At 33.1% G+C, this 16,114-nt stretch overlaps 1 protein-coding gene across 7 annotated transcripts in view; it reads left to right on the top strand.

The window, feature by feature from the left end:
- Window positions 1-16,114, top strand: part of PPP1R12A (protein phosphatase 1 regulatory subunit 12A) — a gene marked incomplete at its 3' end in the record, with an annotated part of 150,007 nt that overhangs the window by 98,598 nt on the left and 35,295 nt on the right. For 3 of the 7 annotated variants that reach the window (XM_082850012.1, XM_082850014.1, XM_082850018.1), the window contains exons 9-14: window positions 2,223-2,347; window positions 10,110-10,325; window positions 11,590-11,684; window positions 12,536-12,640; window positions 13,559-13,726; window positions 14,124-14,300. In XM_082850012.1, coding sequence (XP_082706138.1) covers window positions 2,223-2,347; window positions 10,110-10,325; window positions 11,590-11,684; window positions 12,536-12,640; window positions 13,559-13,726; window positions 14,124-14,300 — 886 coding nt within the window. The remainder of the gene's footprint in view (window positions 1-2,222; window positions 2,348-10,109; window positions 10,326-11,589; window positions 11,685-12,535; window positions 12,641-13,558; window positions 13,727-14,123; window positions 14,301-16,114) is intronic. The other 4 variants (XM_082850013.1, XM_082850016.1, XM_082850015.1 and 1 more) reach the window with 4 other exon arrangements.

The raw sequence follows: 16,114 nt of genomic DNA, 5'->3' as shown, positions 1-16,114 counted from the left end.
TGTACTTGATAATTTTGTTCTTCCTGTTGCTAGTAGCCAGTTGTGCCAGGAAAATTTAACTATCTCAAGAATTAATCCATGTAAATGCTGTGTGGTTCCTTCTCTCTCACTCTTTTAGTATCAACAAGGCTTTATCATACTTTATTTGGCAAGCTTGAGAAAGCAGCCATTTCCCTGTAGAGGTATAGCTTGCTCTGACAATTTCTAAACTGTTTCTTTTTTCTTTTTGTAAGGTTATTTCCTTGGGAAACTGTTTTATGTTAAATAACTATTTTGCTGAATTTTCTTTCATAAAATATTTTCCAAACCATTTTTTAATCAGTTTCTTATCAATCAGATTGAAAATAGGAACTCAACCAAAAGTTTAATTTCCTTCCAAATGATATATAAATTTTTCAGAGGTAGTTGAAGGAATGAGAATAGGGAAGCATAGTTTTGCTTTTAGGTTTTTTCTTTTTTTTCTCTAGGACATGAAGTTTTTATTCTTCATTGAAATCAAATGGATAGAAAGGGCTTCAGTAACACTGATAATGTTTACTTAAGTTAGATGGTGGACACCTGAGGTTTGTTTAATTATTATTCTTAAACCAAACATAAATGTTTGTATACGTGCATATACATTCTTTGATGTATAGATTTCAATAATATAAAAAAATTTTTAAACCTGGAGAAAATAGGGGGAGAAGGAGAAAATAAAATGAAAAAAACACATGTTGAGCTTTAGTTTATTACTTATTTCTCCTACTAGACTGTAAGCTTTATGCAGTTAAGATATTTTGTCTTTTCATTGACTGATATATATCCCCAGTGCCTAGGACAGTACTTGAGGTATCAGACACTTAATAAATATTTGTTGAATTACTCTCTCCGGTTGGATGGATTGTTTTCCAGGAGGATGGTCTAATTAGAGTATACATGATTTGTACTTAACTGTGCTGAATAGGCTTAGCTTCTGTTGAATGAAAAGAGGGATTTAACAACAAGAAAAACGTTTATTAGACTGAGTTTCGCTCATTCAGTTTATTTGAAAAGCTGTGGTTATAGTGATTTTTAAATATGCCAGTTTGGCCTTGTCTTTTGATACAGTTTAAGATTATGCTTTTCACCCTATTAACATCTTACAGATGTTTTCTTAGACACAAATAGGACTTAATGAATCATTGCAAATTCAGAATTATTAGTGGGAAGTTTGTATTTGCCCTAAAGATAAGGATTTGTTAATATTGTCTACTTACTCATAATGGTAATTTATGGTGGAAGATTCTTTGCAAAACTGACCTAAAGAAGGGAGAGAGGTAATATAATGAAAATGAGTATCTCATAGGGCTTTAAAAGCAGTATACTTCTTCACAAAAGTATAGAAAGATACCTGTCCTATCCCATTTTGAAACTAAAGGAATATTTTAAAACTGGATAAAATGACTTTTGACCTTTTGAAAAGTGAACTTTTCTAGCCCATTTATAAATTACAGTTAATTTAACGGTTTAAATTTATATGTGACTTTTGCTAAAGGCCAGTTTATGTGTTCAAATACAGTCTTTGAATTTTTGCTATCATCATATTGATTTTTTTCTAATATTTCAAAAATCTTTTTCAAAGTGATCAATTACTAGTTGGAAATTGTCTTGATACATTGTGAGAAGAGATTTAACCTAATTTAGCTGATATTGTGCCCATTTAACTCTAGACTTTTGGGGGGTGTGAAGGAATGCTCTTTGTGACATTTAAGCATACTGTTTGACAGGAATATAAGTCATTATTGACAAAGAGCACTTTTAGATTTCCTAGAATAAAGAAGAGCTATAAGTTTTAGATAAGCAATGTAAGTTGTTTATTCATTGGAAAACTGCATAGCTCTTGCATTTTTTGAAGTTACGTTGTATTCGTGTATTCAAGTTTTAAATATTAATTTAAAACTTAAAAAAATTTTCCATAGTGTTAAAAGTACACAAGTCAGATAGTCATATTTTATTTGTGCTTTTTATTCTTAAAAGTCTGGTTGTGTGTCGTGTTCTTATTTAAGTCTCATACCTATTGAGACATTTCTAGAAACTCCTTGAAAATGACACTTGTTAAAAGGTATAATAGTGGGAAAAGACTGAGTTAACAAAACCTTAAGCAAAAATACAGTGTAAAATGCTGTTTTCAATACCATTGAAACTGAATTCATCTAGAATCATGACTCTTAGTGTTCTTTTTTTTCCTTTTCCTTTCCCTAAAGATAAGACAAAATCCATGGCTTCTGTAACTAATGCCAATACTTCTAGTACTCAAGCAGCTCCTGTAGCTGTTACAACACCTACTGTGTCATCTGGCCAGGCAACACCTACATCACCTATTAAAAAGGTAAGCCAAAATTGTGTTTGTTAAAAATAAATGTATTCTGTGTAAGTACCATTTGAGCTAAAGCATTAAGACAGTTCTAAGTTTATTTAAGGTTTTAGAATAAGAATGTATTTTTCTTTATTTCCTCTGAATCTATTATGTTCTTTTTCTCAAGTACTTTTTGCAGTTGATCATTAACAAAAATATCAGGTTGGGCAAAAAGTTTGTTCGGTTTTCACCAAGAACTTTATTGAGCAATATATTCATTAACCAAACGAACTTTTTGGCCAACCCAGTAAATAGCAGAAAGATAAAATTTTTCATATGAAAAACTACTGATCATGGTAGTTTTTTATTTTCATTGAACTTTTGAGAAGCATGGGGTTTGTATCCTTTATTTCTGTTGAGTAAAGGTGCATTTTGGTAATTTCACATGTGTATAAGTTAAGCACGAAAAGTACTACCACAAGTTACTGAGAGAACTGGAATCTAGATTTTCTAATTCATTTACAAAGCACCAGGTATGTCAGAACAGACCAGAGGTCAACTGCTGACCCCACCTCTTGTTAGTTGTTGTGACCTTGAGCAAGTGACTATCTTCCTTATCTGTTCCTCCTAAAAAGGACAAAACAAAAATAATAACAGAGAAAATAAGTTAACATTGTTAAGCGGTGATTGAGAGAGCTTGGCTAGTGACTGAGTGCTCCCAAATTGTTAGTTTCATTTCTTCCTCTTCCTTATTTTGTTCTCCACTTATTCTTCATCCTTACTTTCTTGTTGATCTGTTAAAGACTTTTCTTTTCCCTGCTGTTTCAGAACCTATACTTCTTTTAACTCTAATTAAAGATTAAGGGTTTTCTGTGGGTTTTTTTTAACCTACTGGTCTCTTTTTAAAGGCTTCTCCCCACCCTTACCTAACTTTTAGGAGTAAACTCATTTCCCTCTCTGTGTAACACACACATGCACGCACATGCACACACGTAGACATATTCACACTCACACGTACTTTTTTTTTTTTTCCTGGAGCCATTTAAGAATTGACTGCTCAGGGCTTTCCTGGTGGCGCAGTGGTTGAGAGTCCGCCTTCCGATGCAGGGGACACGGGTTTGTGCCCCGGTCCGGGAAGATCCCACATGCCGCGGAGCGGCTGGGCCCGTGAGCCATGGCCGCTGAGCCTGTGCGTCCGGAGCCTGTGCTCCACAATGGGAGAGGCCACAACACTGAGAGGCCCGCGTACCGCAAAAAAAAAAAAAATTGACTGCTCTCACTGTAACACTTTATTCCTAATACTTGAGTACGTACCTCTTAAGTACAAAGGCATTAATCCTTCATTCCCTCACGGAAATCATCATACTTAGAAAATTTAACATTGATATAATACCATTATTTATGTTCACTAATATACAGACCATACTCAAAATTTTCCCAGTTGTCCTCCTAGTAACATCTTTCTAGCTGTTTGATTTTTCAAATTAAGGGTCCACTCAGGGATTATACATTGTGTTTACCTATTAAGTCTCTGCCTTTGGACTTCTTGTTTTGTTGCTTATCTGACGTTATTTGGTTTGCATGGGTTTGAGGACTGATTTTAAATCCCCACAGTGTTTCTATCATATTGTCAGTTTTGCTAATCTTTGGATTTGGCTCCAAGTGGTCAAAATTTGAACCTTTTAAAATCATAAACTAGAGAATTCTTTTAAAATCCATACTGTTATTAATAATCCTCCTCTAAAACTCTTCCAAAGGAAAGCAGTAGTATGAATTCTTAGTGGTAGAAGTGTATGAATTTCACTGGTACAATTTGAATATCAGAAGACTTTGTGACTGAATTATCTTATTACCTGCTGTATTCTAGAACTGAGGGTTTCTTGAATTCAATTAGAACCCATTCTCAAATGGTCATAATTTCATATGCTTTAAAATGAAATTCTCCAGAATTTCTGGAGAATTTCTGGCCAGAAGCAGTCGTCTGCAAAATTTTCAAGATAGTTATCATGCCATAACTGGTGTCACCATGAGCTGCTTTAACTAAAGATTTATTAATTCTAGAACCCCTTTATACTTCTTCAGTGAATCCTAAACTTTAGCTCTTTTGATTATCTGTTAGAACTGTAGATTTATCAAGTTCCCAAAAGCCCCATCCCCCCGGAATACCTGGCCAAGAAACCGGCTGTCAGTCTTTTGAGTATTTAACTAAGCAATCTCTTTCCTACTATAGTCAAATAATTACAGTAGGGTTCTTATGATCAATTATATTTTTCTCAAGCATAACCCTAGATTTATGGCAGTTTACTTCTCAGTTTATGCCAACTGTCCTCACTGAAAGCAAATACTTAATAGCTCTGTTAGATTAGTGGGCCAGTAATTTACTTGCTATAAAAGTTCTTATTCAGAATTACTTTGATTCTGTAATTAAATTGATCTAATGACAACTGTTTCTCTAATTTGCATATTTAGAAACTCCATTTTATTCTCCATTTAAACTCATCATAACTTGCTTTAAAGATTACATTGTTTCAGTCTTTGTTCTTAAAGTTTTATGGGCAAATTTTATTCAAAGTAATAAAGTCATGGTGTACAAAAAAATGAAGTATTTTTAAGTTTTATCAGTACTATATGACTTTTAAAGCCTGTTACCATGTTCAGTGGTACTGTATTTACTATAATTTAGCATTTTAGTGTTTTTTTTTTTTCATTTGTTTCAAGATTTTCCTTGTAACTTAGAGACCTAACAGAAATTTCCTTGGATGAATTCTTAATTTGTAAATGCATCGTAAAAGATTTTGTAATTAATTAAGAGTTCTGTCTATTTTTAGGTTGCCACTTACTACTCTGATTCTATTATCTAGACAAGTTATCTTAAGTTCTCTAGCTTCCTCCAGCAGTACATAAACTGTGTATATAAATACATACACACACACACACACACACACACACTCTCTCTCTCTCTCTCTCTCTCTCTCTCTCTCTCTCTCTCTCTAACATTCTAACATCTATTCCTCTAACAAGGATTAGATCACGAAACTGGAAGCTCTAAAACAGTATTAAATATCACTTATATTCTATAATAACTCATGATAACTACAGAGAAACATAGGTATATTCACTTTAAATAACATTCTAACATTCTCTCTCTCTCTCTCTCTAACATTCTAACATCTATTCCTCTAACAAGGAATAGATCACGAAACTGGAAGCTCTAAAACAGTATTAAATATCACTTATATTCTATAATAACTCATGATAACTACAGAGAAACATAGGTATATTCACTTTAAATAACATTCTAACATTCTCTCTCTCTCTCTCTCTCTAACATTCTAACATCTATTCCTCTAACAAGGAATAGATCACGAAACTGGAAGCTCTAAAACAGTATTAAATATCACTTATATTCTATAATAACTCATGATAACTACAGAGAAACATAGGTATATTCACTTTAAATGATCTTCTCTTAAGTTGTTAACTTGTCAGCTAAAATTATAGAACTATTTCTGTAGCAGTGAGATCAGGCCAATGATTTATGGATATATTATCTATAAAACCATTAGTTTGATCTTATGATTTATTTTAACTAAAAATAGTAAGTTTATCGCATTATTTAACTTACAATAAGTTAAATAATATACATTTTATATTAAATTTTTATCTAACAATAAGTTTATTGTTAAAGTTTCAACTAACAATAAGTTTAACTAACAATGTTTATATATAACTCTCTAGTCAAAATAAATATTGTTGGGATCTCTGAAAAACATTACCTACTCTGCTGTATACACATATATTCCAATAAGCATAAACTATATTTTCTTTGCTAGATGGTAAAAATTCAGAGTTTTCTTGGAATTACATGTTCTTGCTAATTGAACCTACATCATAGTAAAATTTAGTAAAAGACTACTATGTGCTGTGGGTATATGAAGTATACTGGTAAAAGTGTATAATTGTAGAATGATAGTTTTTAAATGGAAGAAATCATTTTTTGATTTGAGGTAATGGAGTTAGAACATTTGAGATAGATCTTGAAGAATGAGGTAGTATTTCAACTAACAGAGAGGAGAGTTTGTACAGTCTGTTGAAAAAGAGAGAAGAGAAACAGTGTGATCAAAAGTAGGGATAGGGCTTCCCTGGTGGCACAGTGGTTGAGAGTCCGCCTGCCAGTGCAGGGGACACGGGTTCGTGCCCCGGTCTGGGAGGATCCCACATGCCGTGGAGCGGCTGGGCCAGTGAGCCATTGCTGCTGAGCCTGCGCGTCCAGAGCCTGTGCTCCACAATGGGAGAGGCCACAACAGTGAGAGGCCTGCGTATCGCAAAAAAAAAAATGAAAAAAAAAAAAAGTAGGGATAATGTGGAGTGTTGCAGGAAAAATGAGTTGTCTAGTTTGATTGATTTATGGGATATATATACGAAGTAAAGCAGGAAAAGTAGAGCCAAATTGGAATGTTTTCATTACTATGGTAACATTTTCATAATTTGATAGATAGTAGAGGATCATAGATGTTTGAACAAGGCCATGAGAGAATTTTAGAATGTTCTTCTGGCAGCAGCGTACAGGTGTATTTGAAGGTGAGAGACTGACTGAGAGAAGGTTTATTAGAAAGTCATTGAAGTTGCCTAGCATGATAAGAATATAAACCAGAGAAGTGGCAGTGGACTTATAAAGGAGAGGAGATTTAGAGACTTGGCACTTAACTTGTAGATGGAGGAAGATGACAGAGAAGAAGTCTAACATGACTGCGAAGTTTCAAATTTAGGGAGTTGGGACTTCCCCAGTGTCCAGTAGTTGAGACTTCGTGCTTTCAGCACAGGGGGCATAGGTTCGATCCCTGGTCAGGGAACTAAGATCCCACATCCCACATGCCACACAAAGCGGGCAAAAAAAAAAAAGAAATTTAGGGGATTGAAGAGATTTTTGGTACCAGTAACAGAAATAGGGAACTGAGGAAGAGTTGGTTTGGAAATAAAGGTGTTTGACTTGAAACATGTTGAGTTTCAGGTTCCAATTTTAGTTACATATAGTCCATTCTACAGGTAAATAGAAATTCAGGACTAGGAATTTAGGAGTCAGATTGAGCTGGAGAATAACAAATTTGAGAATAAGCTGAATACAATTAATATTTAGCCTGAGGATATAAGAAGACCCTACTCACAACATTCAGAAGAAATAAAAGAGAAGATAAATAAAGAGAAGATAGGAGATACAAGAACAGACTCTTGGAGTGCTTATGTTACAGGGCTATGACAAGGATAGTTGCTACCAACAACAACAAAAAGACCAGGAAAGGGGTAGTCAGAGAGTAGGAAAGTCAAAATAGTGTCCTGGTTATAAAAACCAAAAAAAGAATTTCAGGGACTAGGTATACTTGAGTTTTTCAGAGAGGTTTATTTATATACCAAAAATTGAAAGATGCTTTTAAACACATAAACCAGTATTTAAATCCATGTGAGGTGGAGAGGAGGTATATCAGTCGTAACAGTGCAACAAAATTTCAAACTTGATAATATTGCCTCATTTTTCTCAACTCTAAAATATTGGATAATAGTAAAATGCTATTTCATTGGGTGATTGTAGGATTAAATGAGATAACCCATATTAAGCACTTAGTTTAGGGCCTCACACAAGTAAACATTTGTTAAATGTTAGCTTCTGTTGTAACACTCAGCAAATATTATTTGCTATATGATGATTTTATCATGAAGGAATAACATTTGTTTCCAGTTTGGGGAAAGTTCTGGGATAGGGAGGGATTGGCAAACCATGGTCTGTGGACCAAAGGTGGCCCACTACCTGTTTTTTGTACAGCCTGCAAGTTAGAATGGTTTTAATACTTTTAAATGGTCAGCAGAGGCAGGGGGAGGATGAAAAGAAAAAGAATATTTTGTGACACAAATTCAAATTTCATTGCCCCTAAATAAAGTTTTATGTGACACAGCCACATTCATTCGTGTACTACCTATGGCTGGGTTTGTGCTACAGCAGCATAGATGAGTAGTTACAGCAGAGACTCTATAGTCTACAAAGCCTAAAGTTTACAGTCTGGCCCTTTACAGAAGGAAAAGTTTGCCAACCTCTGTTCTCGAGTACCATGACTTTAAACTCTGAAATCAATAAGGAATCATCTCAGTGCCTATCATATTATGTAAAATATTACAGAGCTTCCTGGACTTTCTCAGTCAATGGAGACCTTAGTGTTTTACTAAATTTTTTTCACAGTGCCATTTGGCAAAAAAAAAATACCTCTTGGTTTCATTGATTAAGTAGTTAGGTACAAATAAGTTAATAATGGCAATTTGTGCAGTGTCCAACAGATGTCACTGTACTTCTCTCAAAACTTTAAAATATCCCACAGCACCCCTGTGATTTTGTTCTTGCGCCCTGGAATGCCTCAGTGTGCATTTTGGGAACTGAAAAATGCTTGTATATCTTGAGCCTCTTTGCAACCTTATTGTTAGGAATTAATTATTGGAAGTATTAGAGGTATCTTGTAGCAGTTTTGTCTAGGAATTAGCCCTCCAACATTATGGGTGCTTTAACAAGCTCTATTAAACTGCTGTTATGGCAAACCTTGGTAATAGGTGTGAAAGAAAGGTGGTTTTGTGTTTTTTTTTAATCTATATCCTATGCTTGTAGTAACTAGATAGTTGCTATATTTACCATCTATATTTAACTGTGGTTGAATATTTAAACTCTGTAAGTGAAGTTAATGAGGTGAACTAGTTACAGACAACAGACATTTCATTTTTAGGGTAGTTGGAAAGCCCTGAAAATGAAATAAATATTTGTACAAAAACAGTTTTTAGTTGAAATGTTTAATGTTTGGTGGAAAAATCAAACAGTAAATTTAAGGCTATGATATTTAAAATATTAATGAATTAAATATTATAATTAGAAATATACTGATGATTACTTTTTTTTGATGATTACTTTTTTGTTGATGATGATGGATTTAAAATTTTTTAACCCAAGTACAAAATGAATAAAAACAAAATTCAAGGGCAGTAGTTTTTTCACTTCATACTATAATACTATCAGCTCTATGTGGCTTTAACTGCCTTAGAAGTTTCTGTATTAGATTCTTTCAGATTCTCTCATGCTAAAACTGGAACTTGTTCCCAGTGACTTTTAAAGATTGGATAATTACCCAGTTGTTGAGTTTTAATTTATTATAAAATTCTTTTAAAAAGAGAAAAGTCTGTTTTGCTCATAACTTCCTTTTCTGTTTTCATGCTTTCAATCTTTATCTCTTTACCTGTCTTATTTTAATTGGCTTTAGTATGATTTCATTGCTCCTATCATGCCTGTGGTGGAATCAGTAGATCCTGCATCATGGAGGCAGGGCTTGCGCAAAACTGGCATTGTTCTTGTGCCCAGTAAAGGTGAAAAATCTATGGTGAGGCATTTCGATGTGCAAGGATTTATATTAGGTTACAACATAACAAGTTTAATATGAATATTGGTTTCAAAGATGCATGGTTTTAAGTCATTATGGTGTGCTCATTTCTGTTCTCTGTATTTGCATCATAATTTTTCTGTGTGATACAAAGTGTGGAGTGTGTGTTCTTAAATCTAACATCTGGAAAGGTAGTATTTCCTTCTTCAGTTTTATATCTTTACATTTTTTACTAAGACATTAACCTGCTTAGTAAAAGTGTTTCTCCTGAAACTATTAACTATAATTTTAAACATATTATCTGTAAACTTCTCATTTTCAGTTTAAGGACTGATAAGTATTGTATAATTTTTCTCCTTTTTCTTAAAAATAAAATAAAATAAAAACAGTTTCCAACTTCAGCTACAAAAATTTCTCCCAAAGAAGAAGAGAGAAAAGATGAGTCTCCTGCATCTTGGAGGTTAGGACTTAGAAAGACTGGTAGTTATGGCGCACTTGCAGAAATCACAGCATCTAAAGAGGCTCAGAAAGAAAAAGACACTGCAGGTGTTATGCGTTCAGCTTCAAGTCCCAGACTTTCCTCCTCTTTGGATAATAAAGAAAAGGTAATCTGTTTCACAATTTGCTTTCTATAAAAACTATGATAATTTGTTTTCCTGGAATCAGATCCGTTGGATTTTCTACTATGTATCATTAGATCTATGTATCAACTTAATTCACCTGACTTAATGAGTTACATGATAATACAAATGTACTTACCGTAAACAGATATCTATATGGGATATAATTATTGGGAAGATCAGATGTATTTGCCCAAAACATAAATTATGAGACTATACTCAATTAAAGGAATCCTTTATTCTATTTGAGAATTTACAATAAAATGTATCAAGGAGCAAGCTAATTTTATTTATTAAGAAGGGTTTTGAAAGTTTAGGAACACATTTTTCTAGAATGTGCTGATACTCATAAATTAAATTTATCCAATATATGCAATTTCTTTACCTACTTTTTTCATCTGATACATCACAGCTTTGTCCTAGTGAGCAATTTTAATAACTGTATTTTGAAAGGCAGTATTAAATTGCATTAAATAGAATGCACCACAGTTCATTCAGTGCTATTTTGTATAATTGGATTATTTATTTTCTATTGCATTTTTAGTGCTTGGACATTTTTTTCCTTACAGTTTTCTTGCTCTATACAGGAGTGTTTACATGTATCAGAAATTCAGAAATGAATTTCTCACTAAGTAATTTTAATATTTTTTATTTTGTATAAATTTATTTTCCAGTTGTTTTCCAAGTACTTGATGCCAGTATAATGAGAATGTAACAGATGTCATTGTCACTACACTCTCAGCCAGATTTGGTTAAATATAATTTAAATAACCTTTTGTTTTGTATATTTTAATGTTATATTTTTAAAACATAGTATATCAAGGTAGTAAATAGCTTGTATAATGTAAGTAATTGAGACTTATCAGTGAACTGTATTTGAGACCTTATTTCTCTGAAAGAAGTAAAGATATTTTATCTTACAATACTACATTACAGTAGATGTTACAGAAGTTTCAGGAAAAGTCATTAAAATGTGGAGGAATTTTTCTTATGTTAAAAAAGAGCTAATTCTAGATTAAACAAGAGGGAAAAGAAAATTAATTTGAACAGGCTGTCTTTTAGTGTTTATAGTACTTGAATATTGATAGACATCAATTTTGGAGTTTAGCTAGGAATTATGGAAATATTATAAAATAAACTATGATGGCTGTGTAATTATATATTGTTGAATACTCTTTACATAATACTTTTAGCAGCACCTATAGTCATCACAGATTTATTTTCACTCTTTTTTCTCCCTGTTGTGTAGGAGAAAGATAGTAAAGGAACTAGGCTTGCATATGTTGCACCTACAATACCAAGACGACTAGCCAGTACATCTGACATTGAAGAGAAAGAAAACAGGTGGATTCATTATGATTTGTTTTATTTTTTTTACTATAAAATCTTTACTATCTAGCATAAGAGTTAAAACATGAGCATTGTTGTAATTATGTGGGATATGGATTTCAGGAGGAGATGGAGGGTATTCCTAATAGGAAGAACACCAAGTACATGGACTTGAGGAGGTGCAGGCTTGGTATGTTCATGAAATAGCAAAAAAAAATGAAGGCATTATGGTTATAACGGAGTGAGGGGACAGTGGTGGCAGATGAGGTCACAGACTAGTATATGCTTTCTAAATATTTGGAACATAATAGAAAAGGAGAAAGAAGAAGGGAGAAAAAGCACTTACTTGATCACTGTCAACATTTTAATTTGTTTCTTCCTACTTTTCAGCACATATAGAGTATGAGAATTTTTAATATAATTGTAATCATGTTATAATATTCAATTTTGTGTCTTGACTTTTTCTTTCACTTAAGATCTCCTAATGTCTTATATGTTAGTATGTATTTTCAATAAGCATTGTTCTTCATTAGTACATAGTGTTGCATAGAGTAGATTTGCTGAGGTTAAAGTAGCCATTTCCCCTCCCCAAACTATGGACATTTAAATTATCTAATATTTTTGTCATCATAAATAAAACTTCTGCAAACATTTAAATTTCCCCCCTGTAGTTAGGATTATACCTTTGGGATAGAATCTTAGAACTGGAATCTTAGTGAATTACTTTCACTTCTTAATAAGTATTCCAGACTGTTTTTCTAAGGGATTTTACTAGTTTCTGCTTCTACAGATGTTTATTAAAATACAGCTTCTTTAACCCTATTTTAAAATTATTTACCAGAATCTGAAAGATATTTTTTTCACAGAGATTCTTCAAGTTTGCGAACAAGTAGTTCATATACAAGAAGAAAATGGGAAGATGATCTCAAAAAGAATAGCTCAATTAATGAAGGATCAGCTTATCATAAAAGGTAATAATATAATTCTTAAGTAACTTTTGTGTATTCTTTTATTAAAATATGAGGCAGTTTGGAGCTCTCAATTTAATATAACATTAAAAATGTGCCTTTATTAAATATATCTTTTGTTGTTTAAATAAAACTTCATTTAAAGACACAGAATATATATTTAAAGATGGGTGAAAATTTGCTCCTACTTATGCCTTCCTATTATATTATATATTTTTAAATTAAATTTGATACGCTAAGAAGTATCTTTTAGATTATAGCATATTAAAAAAGGAACTCTGTATGTAATTATATATAAGTCAATTATGTAATTGACTAGAGCAGTTGAAATAGATTAATTAATTGAGCTCATGTGGTGACCTGGAAAGTTTCTACCTGTGTTAGAACTCAGAGCAATGGAAATGCCTTGAATTGGAATGTTGGTAATATCATATTGGAGAGGGGGTGGAAAATCTATGTGTTATTTTCTCTGCTAAAAGCAACCAAAAAAAGACTAAAAGATCAACAAATATAATATAGGCATGGGTCACCCCTAGGGATGTGACCCATTGCCAAAACAATTTCTTAGAAAATGCTTAAGTCTTAACTTTCCCCAAGTAAAACCAAACCAAAGTGTTTTTCCAGACCCAACCTGGTGTGACCATATGACCTGGAACAGTTCCAGAAATGTAAACTATCAGATCATCTTTGAATCTTGTTGGTGGGTGGGGGATGCAGTAAAATGATACACTACCAAATTAGGGAAATCATCTAGACTCTAGCAAGTTGTAGATGCAACTCTTGGTGCTGGAGCCGGTGGCGTATTTAGGAACACAGTCTTTTAGATTTTTTCCTAGCCTTGTGAATCTGTATAATGTATAGGCATTGACTATAGAATACACATACAAACACATTCTATATAGATATGACTCTTTCCTTTAGTTGCTCCTTTGGTAGAAGACAAGATGATTTGATTAGTTCTAGTGTTCCAAGCACCACATCAACACCAACAGTTACCTCTGCAGCTGGGCTTCAGAAAAGCCTGCTTTCCAGCACAAGCACTACTACAAAGATTACAACGGGTTCTTCCTCAGCAGGCACACAAAGCAGGTGAGTCACAGATACATTTTGTGTTCAGGCCTACTGTGTGCTTATGTATGTGCATGCATTTTTGTTTAGAAGATTGTGGGGCTCTGGATTTTTTCATTGACCTTGTTAAAATGATTTACAAACAAAAATTGGTTCCAAAAAGAGGCAATTATGCATGTCTGGGGAAAAAATATTTAGTTCCTAACTTTTGAACTTTCTTTGCATTAAGCTGCTTAAAGTGTAAATTTCTCTTTGACAGCTCTGGGTGAACTTTTTGGTTCATAGATGAAAGATGTCTCACCTTATGTTTTAAAAAAATCCATCCCTGTAGTCACATGTTTTCAGCTGCTAGAAAGTGCTTTCCTTGTTTAGCTGTTTTCCTTTTCTCTTTTTTGTGTTGCTGCTTATGATGCTATAGTACCTCAAATCGTTTGTGGGCTGAGGATAGTACTGAAAAAGAAAAGGACAGTGTTCCTACGGCAGTGACCATTCCTGTTGCTCCAACTGTTGTAAATGCTGCAGCCTCTACCACAACCCTGACTACAACTACTGCTGGCACTGTCTCCTCCACTTCAGAGGTCAGGGAGAGACGCAGGTGTGTAAAGGTCCTAATAGGACTGCTGATATATCTTGCCCAATGATGAAGGTTGTTTGTTTTGCTTGTTTTTTTAATCTTGGGAAGTTGGTGACTATCTCTTCAGTAGGTTAATACATGAGATAACCTAGATCAGCTCAGAACTATGTAAATTGATATAATTAGCAATTATTCGCCTTTAGGCTTGGTAACCCACCTCTGACAGAATTAATGTTCTTGTTTAAAGGCACTGAGCCAGATAGTTGTCTTCATACGTAGCCATCTTAGTTTTAATGGTTTATTTAATTCAAAACATTTTTGTGATGAAGATCTAAGCGCATACTCTAAACACATATTTAACAACTCATACTCATGGAAAACTAGATGTAACATGACAAAAACAGGTTTTTTATTCTTCTCATTGTTTCCCCCTTCCACCTCATTATTAAGAAATTTGATGCATGTTTAGCGATTTTTGTTGTTGTTATTTTTGAGAATTTCATTTTAAAATTCTTTTGGTGAAGAATGGCTTCTTATGCATATGTGTAAGCCAAATAATTTTAAGTATGTTAACTACATTCACTTAGTTTTAATTCTGGTACATAGAAGGCACTTATTAATTAAATTTTTTAAAGGGTCTGTGAATTTGTTTTATGTGCTTAAAACATTTTTATGAGCATTGCTCACTTCTTCCTGTTGCAGCCAATTGGTATGGAATCATAGATGTGGAAAGGAATTTACCTATTATCTTTTATGATATCCTTTACAGAAGGAAACTGAGTTCCAGAGATATTAAGTGACTTTTCCACTTTTATGTGGTTAGTAAGTATGAGAGCTAAGGCTAGGCCCAATATTACAGGAGAATCAGTCCAGGGTTCTATTTGCTATATCATGCATAGTTCTAGCTTTGAATTTGGTTTTCCCTCTTGAGAAAGAACATCTTAGGAAACTAAACGTAACCTCTTTAAATATTTTATTCTTGAAAAATTAGCTACATAGCTGATATTTTCCTTAACTAAAATACCAACCAGATTAATTTGGTTTTATTTCTAGCACATAGTATTCATATACAGTCTTATACATCTTTTGTCTCTGATGCCTAGCAAAATGCATGGCCTGTTGTAAGTAGTAGCATCCTTATAGTAATATTTGTGGTGAATATATGAAAAGTAACAAAATGTTAAATGTTTTGAAAACTTTTTTAATTAAAAAAAAGTTTTCTTTCCTATCATTACATCTTTAGTTTCTGTCAATATATTTATGCTTCATTTCTATTTTTATGGTGAAATTTAATGATACTTCTCTAACAGCACTACAAGCAGTTAGCATTTTATGATTTTTGAATACCAGTATAGGTCATATCATATTTTAATTATTCTTGTTTTTCTCTTAAGTTTAGTCAGTTTTAGGTTTTTGAGGTGTTTTCAATGAGACCACATAGCCTACAGAAATTAGAGTTTCATAGGCACTCATCATTCTCTTCTAGTGAAAATGAATTTGAGGGCTTTGGTTTTTTGGGAGGTGGGGAGCTGAAGGGGAAAAGGTTCAGGAGGTCTTGGTTTTTTACTCCTTGCTGTGCCTTAATCCTAAGGTAAGAGTTCTCTGTGGGTTAGAATTTATTCTTCTGTAAAATGAGATATTTAATTTATATAGTTTTTAACTTCTAGAATCCTTTCTATCTAGCATTCCATACTTTAAAAAAGTTTTTCCAATGACAAAGCCAGTGATTGTTTCCCCAAAATCATCAGTTGTTTCAGAACAAGCAAATTATGATTCTTAACCTCAGATTTCTTTATTTTTTATATTGTTGGAAAGTATTGAGTTTCAGCTTTTAG

The sequence above is a fragment of the Leucopleurus acutus genome, assembly GCF_964270905.1.
Source record: "Leucopleurus acutus genome assembly, chromosome: 11".
NCBI classification, from domain to species: domain Eukaryota; kingdom Metazoa; phylum Chordata; class Mammalia; order Artiodactyla; family Delphinidae; genus Leucopleurus; species Leucopleurus acutus.
The sequence above is the reverse complement of the archived record's forward strand: the minus strand, read 5'-3'. Positions and strand labels throughout refer to the sequence as shown.